The sequence below is a fragment of the Desarmillaria tabescens genome, assembly GCF_030435595.1.
Source record: "Desarmillaria tabescens strain CCBAS 213 chromosome Unknown EV420scaffold_56, whole genome shotgun sequence".
Taxonomy (NCBI): Eukaryota; Fungi; Basidiomycota; class Agaricomycetes; order Agaricales; family Physalacriaceae; genus Desarmillaria; species Desarmillaria tabescens.
The window spans coordinates 258,111-273,082 of NW_026848355.1; the positions used below are offsets into that span (position 1 = coordinate 258,111).

At 48.3% G+C, this 14,972-nt stretch overlaps 5 protein-coding genes across 5 annotated transcripts; 2 read left to right on the top strand and 3 right to left on the bottom strand.

Annotated features, from left to right (window-relative positions):
- Positions 1-122: 122 nt before the first annotated feature.
- EV420DRAFT_1649095 (uncharacterized protein) lies at positions 123-1,919 on the bottom strand (the record flags this gene model as incomplete). Its single annotated transcript, XM_060478256.1, has 15 exons — positions 123-320; positions 369-519; positions 592-602; positions 666-733; positions 793-850; positions 901-916; positions 954-1,095; positions 1,155-1,263; positions 1,312-1,325; positions 1,387-1,398; positions 1,450-1,482; positions 1,536-1,617; positions 1,671-1,695; positions 1,752-1,844; positions 1,897-1,919. The coding sequence occupies 15 exons, from the start codon at positions 1,917-1,919 to the stop codon at positions 123-125; spliced, it is 1,035 nt and encodes a 344-aa protein (XP_060324954.1).
- A 702-nt stretch (positions 1,920-2,621) lies between these two features.
- Positions 2,622-5,223, bottom strand: EV420DRAFT_1018818 (uncharacterized protein). The gene is made up of 12 exons (XM_060465339.1): positions 4,711-5,223; positions 4,565-4,658; positions 4,475-4,503; positions 4,356-4,422; positions 4,145-4,304; positions 3,947-4,088; positions 3,681-3,896; positions 3,568-3,631; positions 3,397-3,515; positions 3,143-3,344; positions 2,850-3,087; positions 2,622-2,803 (listed from the first exon to the last, which is right to left on the bottom strand). The coding sequence occupies exons 1-12, from the start codon at positions 5,007-5,009 to the stop codon at positions 2,679-2,681; spliced, it is 1,755 nt and encodes a 584-aa protein (XP_060324955.1). The 5' UTR covers positions 5,010-5,223; the 3' UTR covers positions 2,622-2,678.
- Positions 5,224-6,751: 1,528 nt separating this feature from the next.
- On the bottom strand, positions 6,752-9,675 carry EV420DRAFT_1019031 (uncharacterized protein). Its single transcript, XM_060465340.1, has 14 exons — positions 9,656-9,675; positions 9,170-9,593; positions 9,033-9,117; positions 8,953-8,981; positions 8,828-8,903; positions 8,618-8,774; positions 8,429-8,570; positions 8,162-8,374; positions 8,048-8,111; positions 7,880-7,998; positions 7,622-7,826; positions 7,165-7,572; positions 7,081-7,105; positions 6,752-7,025 (listed from the first exon to the last, which is right to left on the bottom strand). Exons 2-14 carry the CDS (start codon positions 9,445-9,447, stop codon positions 6,895-6,897), a joined length of 1,932 nt encoding a protein of 643 aa, XP_060324956.1. The 5' UTR covers positions 9,448-9,593; positions 9,656-9,675; the 3' UTR covers positions 6,752-6,894.
- Positions 9,676-10,534: 859 nt separating this feature from the next.
- Positions 10,535-11,837, top strand: EV420DRAFT_1019106 (uncharacterized protein). Its single transcript, XM_060465341.1, has 3 exons — positions 10,535-10,931; positions 10,995-11,775; positions 11,834-11,837. Exons 1-2 carry the CDS (start codon positions 10,579-10,581, stop codon positions 11,764-11,766), a joined length of 1,125 nt encoding a protein of 374 aa, XP_060324957.1. The 5' UTR covers positions 10,535-10,578; the 3' UTR covers positions 11,767-11,775; positions 11,834-11,837.
- A 1,130-nt stretch (positions 11,838-12,967) lies between these two features.
- EV420DRAFT_1019128 (uncharacterized protein) lies at positions 12,968-14,970 on the top strand. The gene is made up of 2 exons (XM_060465342.1): positions 12,968-13,164; positions 13,225-14,970. Exon 2 carries the CDS (start codon positions 13,235-13,237, stop codon positions 14,894-14,896), a length of 1,662 nt encoding a protein of 553 aa, XP_060324958.1. The 5' UTR covers positions 12,968-13,164; positions 13,225-13,234; the 3' UTR covers positions 14,897-14,970.
- The last annotated feature ends 2 nt before the right edge of the window (positions 14,971-14,972 follow it).

Consider the following 14,972-nt stretch of genomic DNA (forward strand, 5'->3'; position numbering starts at 1 on the left):
TCTGCTGAAGTAATTTGTTCCAAGGCTGTATCATATTCCCGATTCACTCTACAAAATATCCCTCGTACTTGAAAGCCCAACTGCTAAAAGAAAAGTTGGCATGCTCATACGATCTTGCCGCTTTACTTCTCCCAAGGCGCCCCTGGCAATGCTGCAGCTGTCAGTGAGTCATCGGGCGAAACGGACTTGACGTCATAGTCATCGTTAGCATGAAGGTGCCTTTCAGCAAGATTTCTTGTATGCATCTCATGCTGTTCAACATGCTGTTCAACGTCAACGAAAACCTGCGGACGGGTCGTGTCTACTCGAAAGATGCGTTTCTAGAAACGAATATCAATCTAGCTGTTCTTCGGCAAGTTTAGACAAACCTTTTTCCCTCGCTCTCTAACAATACCACTGGTGGTGTGAGTATGCGAAGTAGATTCCTGATCACTGAAATCCCATCCACGTCGCGAGTTCAATGTGCTCATCATCGTATTTGTGTAGAGCTTGGACAGAGGAAAATTGAAGATAAGGTGCCTGTATCAATGTGCCCATTTGAGTAGATTCAAACCTTCTTTGAGAGAAGCAGAAGACATTAAGGGCACTCACGTTCCGGTAGGCTACGACGAGAACGGGAATATGTCAGAACACACGCTAGTGTCAACTATAACACGAGTACTGACGTCTGAAAGGAAGAGAGCTAGATCTATAATGGCACAGATGGACGTGATAAGACCGGTTTGAACAGTCACTGTAAATGCAACGGGTTTCGCTATAACGCTATTGGCTGAATGGTACGGTATCACTCACGTCGGATTATTCGATCAACGAGTTCATCGGTGCTCTGAAATCCAGTCTTGCGTCTTTTCTGTCAAATGGTGAGTGCTCGCATGCGGACTTAGTCCATCAGAAACTTACCCTGAAACTCGTGAGTCTAATGTTCCGAATCGGACATAGAAGAATATACGCACAGTTGCCAGACAAGGATCCCGGAGATGAGAATGTCAGATAGACATTCAGCTGCCAGCCAGATGATGACGACGACCTTGAAGTTTCGAAATTCTACGAACTCGGGAGTTCTGCCTACTTCAAATGAGGTTGCGATGGCGGCGCCTAGAGAAAACGGTGTCAAAAATGAGACCGATGATAATAGTAGCAAGCAGAAAATATACCAGTCCCAGCCAGGGCGCACGCTGCTACAACTGTTACAAGCCAGAGGTTGTTGGTGAGGACCTTGACTCTCCACGCAAAGGATAATTGGACCATTCCCGCAATGATGCCCTATTCAATAGTTCAGGAAGATCGGAACGTCGGATCAAGGGAACTCACCGTAAGCGCAGGATCTGCACATCAATTCAAAAGCGGCTGAATGACAATGGTTATGAAACATGATTGATCCCGTACCTGTAGCGAAAACTGTAGTTTTTCAGCACTAGCCTGGTTTACGTATCGAAATGAAGGTCATACCCCAGTCCGCTCTAGCCAGATACGCGTCGTTGCCTGAGGCCATTTTGAGACTCTTTCATGCCCCTGCCTGGACAACTGACTCTTACCGAAATTGAGGATGAGAGATGTATACAGGAATTGACATAGGAAAACCGTGTTTGCTACATTTGCGATAAAGAGGACAACAATCTATTGGCACGGTTAACGAAGGATGAAAGATGTCGCTAAACCAAACTACTCACGAAGATCTTCATCCATAAACGATCCCTGTAGCGGTCCGGTCATTTTCTGGATACAAAGACCACTGATAATCAAAAACTCACTTCCTGTACGCGTTCAGATACATATACATCTGGGTAGCAATGATGCCCAGAAGGATGATGTTGATGTAGAGACCAATGATCATAGGGCCATGACTGTCTCAGAAGTGAGCAACCGACGCGAAGCAGTAGAGAGTACCATACTTACGCTATCTCTGCGGCATTTTTCATCGTGGAGGGAGGAGGGAGGGGGGAGGGAGAGGCACACGCAAGGCGTTATGAAGATTTTCACGACCGTCTGGGAAGAACCGGGTGCTTCCACATGTGAAGGAAGATCCACGAGGATAACGATCGTGATCGACGCGGCAGTACAACGAATAAAAATTGAATTGATCAGAGTTGCAACGGAATCTGGGTCGGTCGAAGGGTACAGAAAATAGGGTCCTTGAATGGCATAACCGCAGATAATCACTGCTTCCATATTTATTAGTATCATCTTCCCCCATCCTGGGTTCTGTACTTGTAACCGTACCCAGTTATCATGACGTCGAGGAAATGGCTATATGTGCCACTGACGGATTAATATTCATGTCGTACTCTGCAGGGATGAATGACACATGGCATCAGAAATCTCATTCGGTACAGTTCCGGTACTCAACGAGAATCTGAGACAAATCTCCAGAATAAAATCATGATGACCGCAAGTGAAGAAATGCAATATTACGCACCAAGGTATCACTTTCGTAGGTGGAGACTAGCTGGTAACAAGTCCCTGTTACAGGAACAACTTCTATGGCTTCAAATCTGCGCATCGCTGTCATTCGAACCCTGTTTGAGGCTGGATACAACTGTCGTTCATTATCTTCAACATACATGACAGCAAGGGTAAGCAATGATATTATCAGTTTCATAACAACCACAAGTAAAGTCAAATGAAAACGATACCAAAATACACGCCGTTTGAAATCGACGGCTAGGGCTGGGGTGGTCCTAATCACCGTCGCCCCCTCCGCAACCACCACCACATCCTCCTCCGCAACCCCCACCACAGGAGCTAACACGGCTACCACAACCACCACCACACCCGCCTCCACCGCAGCCACCACCACAACCACCTAAAAGTCGTCAAAACTTGGCCCTTGAAACAGAATATAGACTTACCGCCACATCCGCCCGTCGTACCTTGGGCAATGTACAGCGGGACAGGAGCCAAGAAGGGCAGATCAGCCCGCCACCCCTCTTCCTCCGTGCCCTGACCTTGCGCACACGCAACGAGGTCCGAGTCACTTCGATCATCAGGCGGGATGAGGTAATGCAACGGCTGTCCGCTCAGTTTTTCTCCGATGCTAGTGCCGAATGCGGAGCATCCGCAGGGTGTGTATCGGATATTGTAGCGTTTCTAGAAAGAGAGGATGTTAACCTCCGTATGTACTAATGATTGAACCTTAGCGTACCCCCCATGCCAGGCAGGTCTTATCAAAGGCGCTTGAGAGCACGTTCTCCTTGGCGTTATCGTCGTGGTCAATAGAACGACGTAGGTAGCTGATGCAATCATCGTTATAACTCGGCAGAAGTTGGTGAGTGTGCCAGGCGAGATCGATATCTAGCGTAGGTACGAAAAACTCCTTCGGTTTGTTTGACATAAGGTCGAGGAATCTGAGATCTGTATGTAAGCTTTATAAACGGGACAGGTGTATGGAAAACGCACGCATGATATCTCGCGATGCAGTGTTTCAGCGCCAAGTCGTCCTCTGGCCTGGCAAAAAAGTCAGGTTTGGACCATCCAAATCTGCGCATTTTGGCAGTGAATGAACCTTGACGTAAAACCTAAAATGAGGGTTTAGGACAGTATGAGAAACACCTTGGAACAAGTACACACGGCGCCGACGAGATCCAACGAGAAAATCTTGTCATCTGTATATGCACTCACGATCTTGTTCAGCCTATTTCAATCAGTACAGACGTTCTGAAGAAATAAAATAGCTCACATACAGTTTGGCTCCTCCGTCTTTCATATATATGCCCATATATTGCTTGAGCTTCATCATATCATAACTTACGGCTTCTTGAATATTCACTGCCCATTCTCTGGGAGATAGATTGTCCCCCTTAGATATGAAGAAATCTGATCGCAACACCGCCGCTTTGACTTGCTTAGCACGTATGGGATCACAGAGAGCTGCAGTACCCGAGTAATGGAGCGTCTGTCTACGCGGGATAAGACATTTTCAGTACAATTACATGCAGCAAAGGCTTACGATAGTGTCGCATCGCGGACTACAAGATCGGCCACAAGCTTGTGAACAGCCAAACTCTCTTTCGTAACGACATGACTACACTTGGGGCAGGTAAACTTGAAGTTTGGTTGTAGGTATCCGCTGCCATTGGCAGCAAGCAGCGCTATAGACGACGTTCAACTAAATGTCATGGAGGACGAGTTCTGGGAAGATACTTACGAACTGAGAGGCTATCGAAACACTTGGGACATTCAACGCTTCGCCTAGTCAATTTCTTCGCACAATCAAATGGATCGAAAGGAAGCCCTGTGAGTTCAGTCCAATGGTAGGACCTCTCGGCTATCATGTAGTCCTTAGTGTAGGCAGAAGAAACTTGATCCTGTATGATGACGTCAACTGACTGGAATCCCAATGTTTGATTAAAGCGTACCATGATCTCGAACCAGTATCCGTGATCCCCTAGGCCTTGAATTCGGAAACAGTCATCAAGATAACGACTAGAGGGATAATCAGAGAATGATCGATAATGGAAAGCACCCAGTCTCATACGCAGGGTTTAGTTGATAGGCATGCCAGACCTGCAGAACTGTCAGTTGAGGGTTCAAGTGCTCATAGGTGGTGCACAAAAAGGATATGTACCATTAAGATGTCTATCGGAGGCAGATGACGAACAACAAAGTCTTCGCTTGTATCTCGTCCTATGCTGGATTTCGCTAGGCACCATTTCTCGAACCTAGCCAGTACGATCAGCTTTGGCCCATGTCACCACAAGGCAGCGCACTCACCTCTCAACAGCTAGTGCAACAAACCAATTCCAACGTTGTTCCTTGTCAGCGGGGATCTGAGGGTAACATGTTTGCTCCGCTTCAGTCATATTCTCGACTTTGTCTTTGAGTTCAGTGAAGCAGTGTAAAAGGGCCAGATGGCCCTTTAACTGAGGGACGGCCACAAACGGCTCGGGAACGAGCCGACCACCAATGGATATCTTGAATGGCAGGGTAGAGCTTGGCTGCGTAGTCATACTCTGCTGAACCCGAGGAAAAGGTAAGGGATTCCTATCGGCGCTTTGGACACGATGAGGCATAGGTGTAGTGTTTGTCGGTCAGCGTCAAATGAAACGAGAAGAAATGATGAATATCGAGCAGACGGAGGTGGTGGTCAACGATCACTGCCAACTGGTGGCTGCGAATGGACAGCGGCATCTTCCGGCATTCCAAAATGGGACGTTCCAACTCCGGCCGGATCTGTGAAGTTTCCGATATCATATCCTATTCTCCCCCTGGCGAGTGAGGAGATTCCCAATCCTGAATGAATCGCATGAGCAAAAAGAACTTACTGACAAAAGTATACTTTACCTTTCTCGACCGACCCGAAAGCGCCCGTGTCTTGCAATGGGGTTTCCCAGGTACATCCTCCGCCTGTAGTACCAATTGAACACCGCATAACAAAATAACCATGGAGAGACTCGTATGTCGGACTCCTAGTTTCTACCTTGCGGCTGTCGCCGGCCATAGCATAAAAGATGGATTCGACTAAAGAGGGAACAAAGTTAGTGTTGACACAGTATACGGAACAGCATCCCAAACTGACCGTTGGCATTGTCACAGAGCGCTTAGCGCTTTTTAGCGTAGGGCATCCCAACGATTATCATGTGCTGAAATCCCTTCTTCGAAAAGGATACCGACCCATAACTTCCCCCAACCATCGAGCCGAATCGGTGTCAAGGGAAAAGTAAAGAGTCTACCATCGTGAATGATAACGATTTTGAGCGCGTCCAAAAGGGATACGGACCGAGTAGGACACTGAATACGTGGAAGAAAGAGGAGGGTAGACAGGAACAAATCCATTAAGACAGTTCCAGTTTGTGTTCCGTCGTTCGTTCTTTAGTTTTGCATCTTTGGCGGGGTTCTATGAGGCGCTGCGGTGTCTTCTCTGAGTTTCCTTGTCAGCTCAGCGCATGGATACCATGTACAGGGATATGGGCGAACTTGAGAGAGGTTTTGGGTTACCAGTCTCCGGATACCGTGCCTACGGCTTATGCTGCAGACTTGAGGTTTAAGACTTGCTTGGAGCAGCTTAAAAAAAAGAAACTGAATGGCGTCAGTGGCGACACAATATTTGAAACCAATTAACACTGACCATCATCACTTCAGCAGTCCTGTTGACAGCGTCTAGCATATTCTTGCCGTTGTTACCAGTAACGATGAGTCCAACCTCCCCCGTTCGAGTTCGACCAACTTCTAGCGATGCCGTTCCCGAGCAAGGAAGTGGGTGACACCAAAATCAGAAACTGCCAAGGACTTGAGCATAGAGAGAAGAGCGACAGTGAACATAGAATAGAACGGCAAGGAGGACAAGGCGAAGGCAAATGAACGGGGAAGGATGCAAATCGTGCGGGCCAGATCCTGTTCGCACGCTGCTTCTTCGATTCTTCGCATACAGGCCTTAGGCTGACCCAAGGACCTTTTTCCTGCTCTGAACGAGGCGAACTGGTTCTGAACTTGGATATATGCGGTTGTCGAGCTGTTCGTCCGTGTTCTCTGTCCTATTCCCGTCTCAGTACCTATGCCATCCACAAGTAAACAAATGCACCTGTGATGCGTTGAACGTCGCTGGAAAGCTATATCACGTCAGATTGCTTTCTGCTGCGATCCAGCCCGCTGTCGGTGAAGCAATCCGTTGATGAGGCATTTTTGCCCGAGCGTTTTGTTCTACCAGAGCAGATATCCATCAAGGACCAAGAATCCAGGTTCATGATGTACTCTAGGAATGAAGTAGAAACGACGACGCAGTCAACGCAAGAAGGAAAGACAAGCTAAAGAGCCTCGGTGAATCCGAAAACGGTGATGACTAATATTCTCCCATCTTGAGGCATTATGGCGAATATAAATTTACATGTACTGTAAATCACGCCGAAAAAAAATGAAAACATTTTCAGTCAACAACTTCGAATGGTAGACACCGAACATTTAACTTCCACCACCGCCACCACCACCACATCCGCCACCTCCTCCACCACAGCCACCACCACCACCTCCGCCACAGCCAGTACCGCTACTACCGCCACAACCTGCGCTATTTCCCCCACCACATCCAGCACCTAGACGAAAATCAAAATTAGATGTCACTCAACATTCGCCTACGTTTGAACTCACCACCACTTCCGCAGCCGCCAACACCCTTCGAAACAAAAAAGTAAGTCCCAAGCAGAGCAAAATCATGATAGAGAAACGACCCACAGCAGCCACACATCCCCCGACACCACCACCCCCACCAACTACATGCCCCGTTGTCGCTACACAGCCTACACCATAATACAACGGCACGGGCACCAAAAAAGCTGGATCATGACCAACACTCCTGTTCCGACTTATTCCCTTCCCCTCCTCTCGTCTGATCCTCCTTTCCCGCTTCTCCAGCCTTGCCCGCCTCATGGCATCGACCTGCCCCTGGTGCTGGAATGAATAAACAGCGTTATGATCACTCGGGTGGGTAGCTGCCAGAAGATCACTGCGATCCCGAGGTGGGACGAGATGAGACGGTGTCCCCGACTGCTTATGTATTGATACTAGTCTGCTTATCTTCTGCCCAATCGTGTCACCTGGGAGTGGACACCCACAGTGCGTATATGGGATCCCGAATCGGTCCTGCAAGGCGTCAGTAAGGCTGAGGAAAAGGAGGTAGCCAATGTCATACTTGCCACGCCCGACAGGTGATGTCGAAAGCTCTTGAAAGTCTGTTCTCAGCAACCTTATCATCATGGTCGACGAACCGACGGACATATTCGAGGCAGTCGCTGGAGTACTGTCGAGCCATGAGCTGGTGGGTATGCCACACTAGATCAATGTCCAGTGTCGGGACGAAGAAACCAGCCGGTGACGAAGACATGAGATCCAAGAATCTGAAGTGCCAATTTCATTGAGGAAGAAGTACAAAAGGATAAGCTCTGCTTACGCATGATAACGAGCCATGCAGTGCTTCAAGGCCACTTCATCCTTGGATGACGAAAAAAATTCTGGATCAGTCCAACCCAGCTTATGCATCTTGTCGACAAAGGAGCCTTGTCGGAGTACCTTCATGATGTGAGCGCTCCGAACGTACGACAGTCACGAATATACCTACTGCTCCTACGAGATCCAAAGAAAATATCTTATCGTCTTCGTATGAGCTCATGATCCGAGATAACCTATCGTTTTGATATTAGAACAGCTAGAGCAATGGAAAATACTGACGTACAAGTGTCCTCCGTATGTTCTCATCCGCTGCGCCATAGCGGTTTGAATCTTCTGCATACTATAATCCATGTGCTTCTGTATGTTGACCGCCCATTCCTGTTCGGTTTTCGCATCTCCCTTCTGGAAGACACGCGGCCTTAACTCCAAAATCCCGGTCTTGATCACCTTCGCACGATGCGAATTGTCTATATTATAAGAGGTGTGAAGAGTTCCGCTAGAGTGAAAGATATCAGTCAGCAGAAAGAAAAAGGTAACAGTCAGAACGTACGCAAGGACAGCATTGTTCCCTACCAAGTCCTTCACGAGTTTATGGAAAGCCAATTTTTCTTTCGTAATCGTCAGCCAACATCCCGAGCAGTTGCCCTTGAAGTCCTTCTGGAGATATCCGCTCCCGGTAGAATTTGCCAGGCCTAGATCTCGTTCAGAGATTGTTATCAAAACCGGAAACCTTACTCACGAACGTTGGTCTTCGTGAGACATTGAGGGCACACTATTTCTCGCTGTGTCAACACCATTGCCGACTCGAAAGGATCGTAGGGGAGATGGGTCTTCTGCAGCCAGTCCTGAGCTCGAGCGTTCGATGGAGGTGAGCCAACGGTATAGCATGTCCGTTCCTAATGCGCCCAATCAGCTCAAGGGCTGAACAAATATATGCGAGGAAGCATACCAGGGCCTGGAACCAGTCGCCCATACCTGCAAGTATCTTAATATGCTCGTTTCGCAGGAAGTCCTCAGAATACCGCCTGGAATACTATCAGCATTACATCACAGAAGAAACGTTGTGCAACATACGCAGGATTTAATAAGTAGGCATGCCACACCTATAAATCTTTAGATTAACAAAGTTTTAAATATCAAAATACGTTACTCACCATGATAACATCAACAGGAGGCAACCGGTGGTCAGCGAAATCCAATGCGTCGTAAACTGTCAGCTCCTTGCACCACCTTTCGAACCTAGTGAACAAGGTTGGTTTCTCGAAAGTCTATCGGTTATCAAGGAACATACCTCTCGACAGCCAATCCAACAAACCATGACCACCTACGCTCCTTATCTTCAGGCGCGTCTCCGTATCTGGATCGGTCCATCCCTTCGACTCGTTTCTTGAGGGAAGCAAAGTGCTTCAAGAGGGATAGGTGACCCTTAAGTTGAGATATGCTGACAAAGGATGTCTGAACGGCACGGCGGCCCACAAGCAATGGATAAGGTAGTTCATATGAGGGTGGCTCGACGGCGGCTTCATCCCCACGGCTCGGTTGTGCGGAATATGTTGGTGGGACGTCCATTAGATTGAGTGGGAGAGTTGGTCAAAGGTTTATATTATTTGCTCCTATTACCATTTGAGGTTAAGCGTCTAACGGCATCTAAAGCGATGCACATGACAAATGACTATGCCAGGTGAAACCATATCGAGCTGTTAACCCATGTTAACCTGCCGGATTAACATCAGTACAACATACATCTCAGAAAATGAAAAACGAACTACCCACGTACCCGAATTAAAGAGCTCAATTCTTCCGAAAGGCAATCTCAAGTCTCAAGGATCACTTGTCTGCTCGACGCCTGGAAAAGCAAGGTCAGTGGATATTCCGAAACAAAAAGCACTGCCGTTACGAGTGGAATTGCTGTCGAGTTCAACGTTTTTTCATCGCTTTTGACAAGTATCTCGGAGTATCATGTATCAGGCCCGTTTATCCCATTCCGTCACGCGTCTCGTCGATGTGGCAACTGCCCCGGGCACCAGATGGTAGAGAAACGCTTGCGTTCGGAGGGAGAAGGCAATGGCGCAAACACTAACTTCCGTCAACCAGCCGATAAACAGCGCTAGCGTCGTTATTATCTGCAATACTCTCCTGGAATATCTGCTCTTCGAGGGTAGTTCCGAAAGCGGAGCATGCACATGTACCAACACGGCGTTACTGTGAATGCTGTGCATTCCGGGCTATGACCCTTATACCCTAATACATGCGCATATATCGGGCCCTAGAGTGCACATATGCACATTGAGTAAAGAAAACAAGCATGGTATAGATTTTTCTCACCAGTACTCCACAAGAGTTGCCGTGCTCAGTCTGATGGCACGCTTTACGGCTACCGCTGGAGGCTGCACATCATGAAAAGCAAGATTCACAGCCGTGATAACGTACTTGATAGGAATCGCCAAGGCACAACAGAGAAAATGGCAGCATTTTTACGCAGCTAACTAACAGGAAATCTGGGGAAGAGGCAAAAGGAAATATACAACAGCGTCGTTCGCTGCCAAGAGTGAGCACGGAGCAAAAATTCCGAATTTTGAAGGTATTTGGTTCTATTTGGCAGCACGCATTGTTGACCTCGGTCTTTCGGCCCGGCCGTACGAGCATACTTACCTCAGTTGTGTATCGGTTCGTCACCTGGCCTGTTGAAGCGAAATCAGAATGACGAGCAGATGCAAGAGGAAGACGTCTCCAGGATTATCAGACCCTCCAAATCCAGCAAAGAAGGCAAAGAACAACTCTGACGAGGAGAGCTTGCATGCCTTTCAGCGTCTTCTTGACTTCTCTCATCTTCAGGAGCCGTCATCTATCCGACAACGTTTCAGTGATATTAGCTCTGCGCTACTACACAACTTTCTCATTGTGGTTCAGACGCGTCTGGGATCAGACAGAGAGTCAGACTTCGTAGAAACCAAACTTCAAATCATGGAGATGGAGTTTTATTTCTGGAATTCAGCTTGCCATCGTGACCCGTTTACTCACGGAAGCCAGGAGCAGAAAACCGCAGGTCAATGGTAGGGAACCTCTTTCTGCTGCTATTACCTACGCGAAAACTGATCCAGCAAAACGATGTACAGGTATTTTCACCGCACTCCAAGACGGTCTGACGATTCTACGCAGACTCTGATTAGCACCTCTGGATATAGAGGCGGGACGCGCAAGGGATTGGACCTCACGATAAGCTGCAACAGCCCTACCAAATCACCATACTTTTCTTCAGGGTCGCGTCCTAGCGAGAACCAAGCATACGGCGGAGTGCTTTTACGCACCCTCCGTGACTTGAGCTCTGGAAAAGTCATCTCGGGCCCGTCTCTTCTAGTGGATCATATCCTACAGCTCAGCGGGGCAGAAAAGATCTCAGACCTGGTCGAGAATCTCTGGGGGTGCGACATTAACGCGTTCAAAGGCGCATATGTTGGTGAAAGAAAAACGTGCATGTTCCTTTGCCCAGTCCCAATCGTAAACCACACACCCGACATATATAAATCCCCTCGTATCGGCCTCGATCTCTCCCATCCTGGCACCACAGCATCTCTTACCCACCCCCGGGTGGATTTCATATCCCAGCCTTACCGCTATTTCGTTCACCCCGAGAAATTGACAGCAAATGGACGAGCGCAGACACTTCTCGGTGTTCTCCCACGCAAGGAGCTCTCTGGATTGAAGGACAAGACCTTGAATGCCTATATGGCAGAATATCAGACCGGCTTGGATGGAAACGTGAAGCTGGAAGAATTCGTGGGTGCGCGAGGGAAAGGCGTTTCGTCGTCCCCGGCAAAGTACATGAAATTGATGGGCTATATTGAAGCACTCAAAAATGTACAGTCTGGCGATATCCAGGCGAGCTGAATTGCGAAGGTAAGTAACTTTTGAGATCCTGGCGAAAGTGTGTCATGCTGAAATCCATATCCTGCAGGGCAATGAAAAACAAGTCAATTGATTACGAGGAGCCGAGGACGCTTTCCATGCCAAAACCGTTCCCATATTTCAGGTCCACGATTCACTTGCAGTTCATGGGAACCCCAATCGAGAAAATTTCCATCAAGTGCCAGTACATATTCAGCGTAACACCCAACCCTCAGTCTATTAACAGGCTTTAGCGACTGCGTCGACCAGTCGTGATACCCCATCTATATGAATAACTCGACATGATTTTCTTGGATTACGAACTTCTTGCCACTAACAGTACAACCAAAATAGTATTCCCTTCACACACCTCGATACAGGTATCATACCCATCTCCTCGCATCTCCCTTTTAGACGGCCGAGCTCGCTGTCCCCAATCACAAAAGGTCTACAAGTCAGCGTGCTGAGACCCTCGTAGACAACTGTGGTCGATGACAGATCATATCGACGAATTCATGATGATAGCCGGAGAGTGTTTTCTTCCTGAATCTGGGTGTGCGAGCGACAGTGATCACAGTGATTCACACACTTTCAATCTCATCTCGCCCCGTTGAGCGGGGCGAAAGGAAATTCGGTCCATTACTGATCTTTCTTTCTACTCGCCACCTCGCAATTAATTACTCTTTCTGCTAGATGTCGTCTTTGGACACCATTTCTTCGTTCGTTGTTTGTATGCTTCGTCGACGGGTTTCGTATCTTCGTTGTCGTCTTTGGCGCTATCTCTTCCTCTTTGCTCGTTGAAAGCTGCTGAGCCTTTTCACTGTACACAGAAAGAAGGCATCGCACACCTCCGTATTTCACACCCTAGTATATTGTCCTTATTGTTGCTCCCCGCATCGTTCATGATGCTACACTGGCAACACTCTATACAAGTGCCGTGATGTCCTCGATGTAAGGTCCTTACACTGCAATTATCTCACTGCGATGTCTTCCTTCTGGTACATATTATGCATATTTTCTGTGATAAATTCACTTGTCCCTGCAATTCCTTCAAATCCGTGAGACGTTCTTGGCGGGCGACCGAGGATATCACAGCGGCATGAGGGATTGTGGTCTGTGACACGTTCCGTGTCGGCACAGAGCCCCGGCGTTCCTTTTTGGGACCTAGACCGGTTATCTATCTAAATGTGAAAGGAGCTAACGGCTAGTCTTTCGATCACTTCCATATCGGCGCAGGCCCCCCTGAAGCTTTCCATTCCGAATCTTCCGATACTCTCTTTGCGACCACCATCTTTAACTACCGGTTCAGCGACATACTTCTCACCTTCCCAAATAACCACACTCATTCTTTTCTTATAATATCCACCTTGTCTTTCTCTTTAGCTTCTGTCGTAGTGGTGAGTGGATATTTTTCTTGTGGACGTCGCGACACTCTCTAAGCTACCTTCTTCCTATTGAAAGTCGATACCAGATGCCGGTACAGTGCGAACAATGCTCCAATCGTGTCTTGTCCAACTCGAGCATGGTGATCTACCACTGCGATAAAGAGTTCACCTCACCTCCTTTCCTGTCTTCCCTTCTACGGAACAACGATCTTCCATCTTCCTCGGATACGCGCACTCTCAATGCATGTCGAGCTGAAGTCCGCGCCTCGCTTGCCGAACTCAACGTCGCCATTGCAAAGCTAGAAGCTGAGCGTGCTCGAATCCAGGAAATATCATCCCAATATGATACTGTGCTTTCTCCTGCGCGTCGTGTTCCCCTCGAGATCCTCACAGAGATCTTTCTCTATGCGGTCGAGACCAATCCCTCGTTCTATAACACCTTCAATCTAGCAACAGAACCCTGGTCGTTGAGCCAGGTATGCCGTACATGGAGAGTCGCTGCTCTCAATTTCTGCCCCAGCATCTGGAATAGCATGAGCATCCATACTCCCCAGCTCGGTGAGATGGTGAAGAGGGACTATTCATCCATCCTCAGCGCGGCACTCGACCGGGCCAGCCACAAGTCCGAAGGCTACGTTTTTCATTTCTTCGTTTCCGAGACCGATGCCGACGAGGCGGTGACGAATGGGGTCCTGGACCTCCTTCTGCAGAGATCACACAGCTGGGAAGACGCCCGACTGTCCATCCCGATGACGATGTTTCCAGCACTCTCCGCCGTCACTGGCAAGCTGGACACCTTGACGTGCTGTCACATCTACCTTGCAGACATCTGGGCGCAGGCTCATGACAGGGAGTTTGATTTCTTATCCGCTGCTCCAAGCCTCAGCGAGGTTGTACTGAAAGGATTTGGAGATGGTCCACTGATACGCTTGCAAACATCCAAGTTGGTTGTGTACACTAATGACAGACAAGTCTGCCGTCGAGATGCCCATGACCATTTCCTCAGCATCGTCGAAACCGCCCCACATCTTGTCATATTCAATACCAATTACAGGAAAGAGGGAATCGGAATGATCCCACCCGCGCAGCCGCGAATCGTTCATCCCATGGTACGCGAATTCACTGCCTGCGAAACCGCGCTCTTGGAGAGCGTGGAATTTCCGGCGCTCCGATCCTTCAGACTCACTCCTAGTCCGGGAGCATTTACATGCCCTCGGGATTCACTCTCCGGTTTACACACCTTCATCATGAATTCACACTGCCGGTTACGACGTTTGAAGATCACGAACGCGCTTCTCGACGAGTTTGTCGTTCCTATCCTCGAGATAACCCCACGACTCGTACAGCTGCAGCTCAGCTTAGGCCTTTGGATCCAAGATAATGACAATGTTATCAAGGATGTCATCTTACGCATGGGACAGTCGACGCCTGATAACCAGGGCTCTCCACAGTTCAATTTCCTTCCAATCCTGAGCGTCATGGAGGTGACGATAAGCGATTCGATGAACGAAGGGCTTGGTTTCGTGGATGACGCATTTGTGGCCATGATAAAAGCGCGGCGGGATGTGTTATCCGAGCGTGCCCGATTATCGAAGGTGGTTGTAAAGGCGATTACTCCCAGTGCGAAGTTCAAGAGGCTGTCAGACGAAGGAATTCGGGCTTTGAAGGATTGCAAGGCAGGCGGCCTTGAGATTGAAATTAAGGCCATAGCGGCCAGTGGTCAAGGCGATAATATTAACTACGTGTAATGGACGGGAAAAGGGCAGGACATATTATAATATTAGAATATGGCTAAATTGTGGTCAAGTTTATACAGTCTCGGAA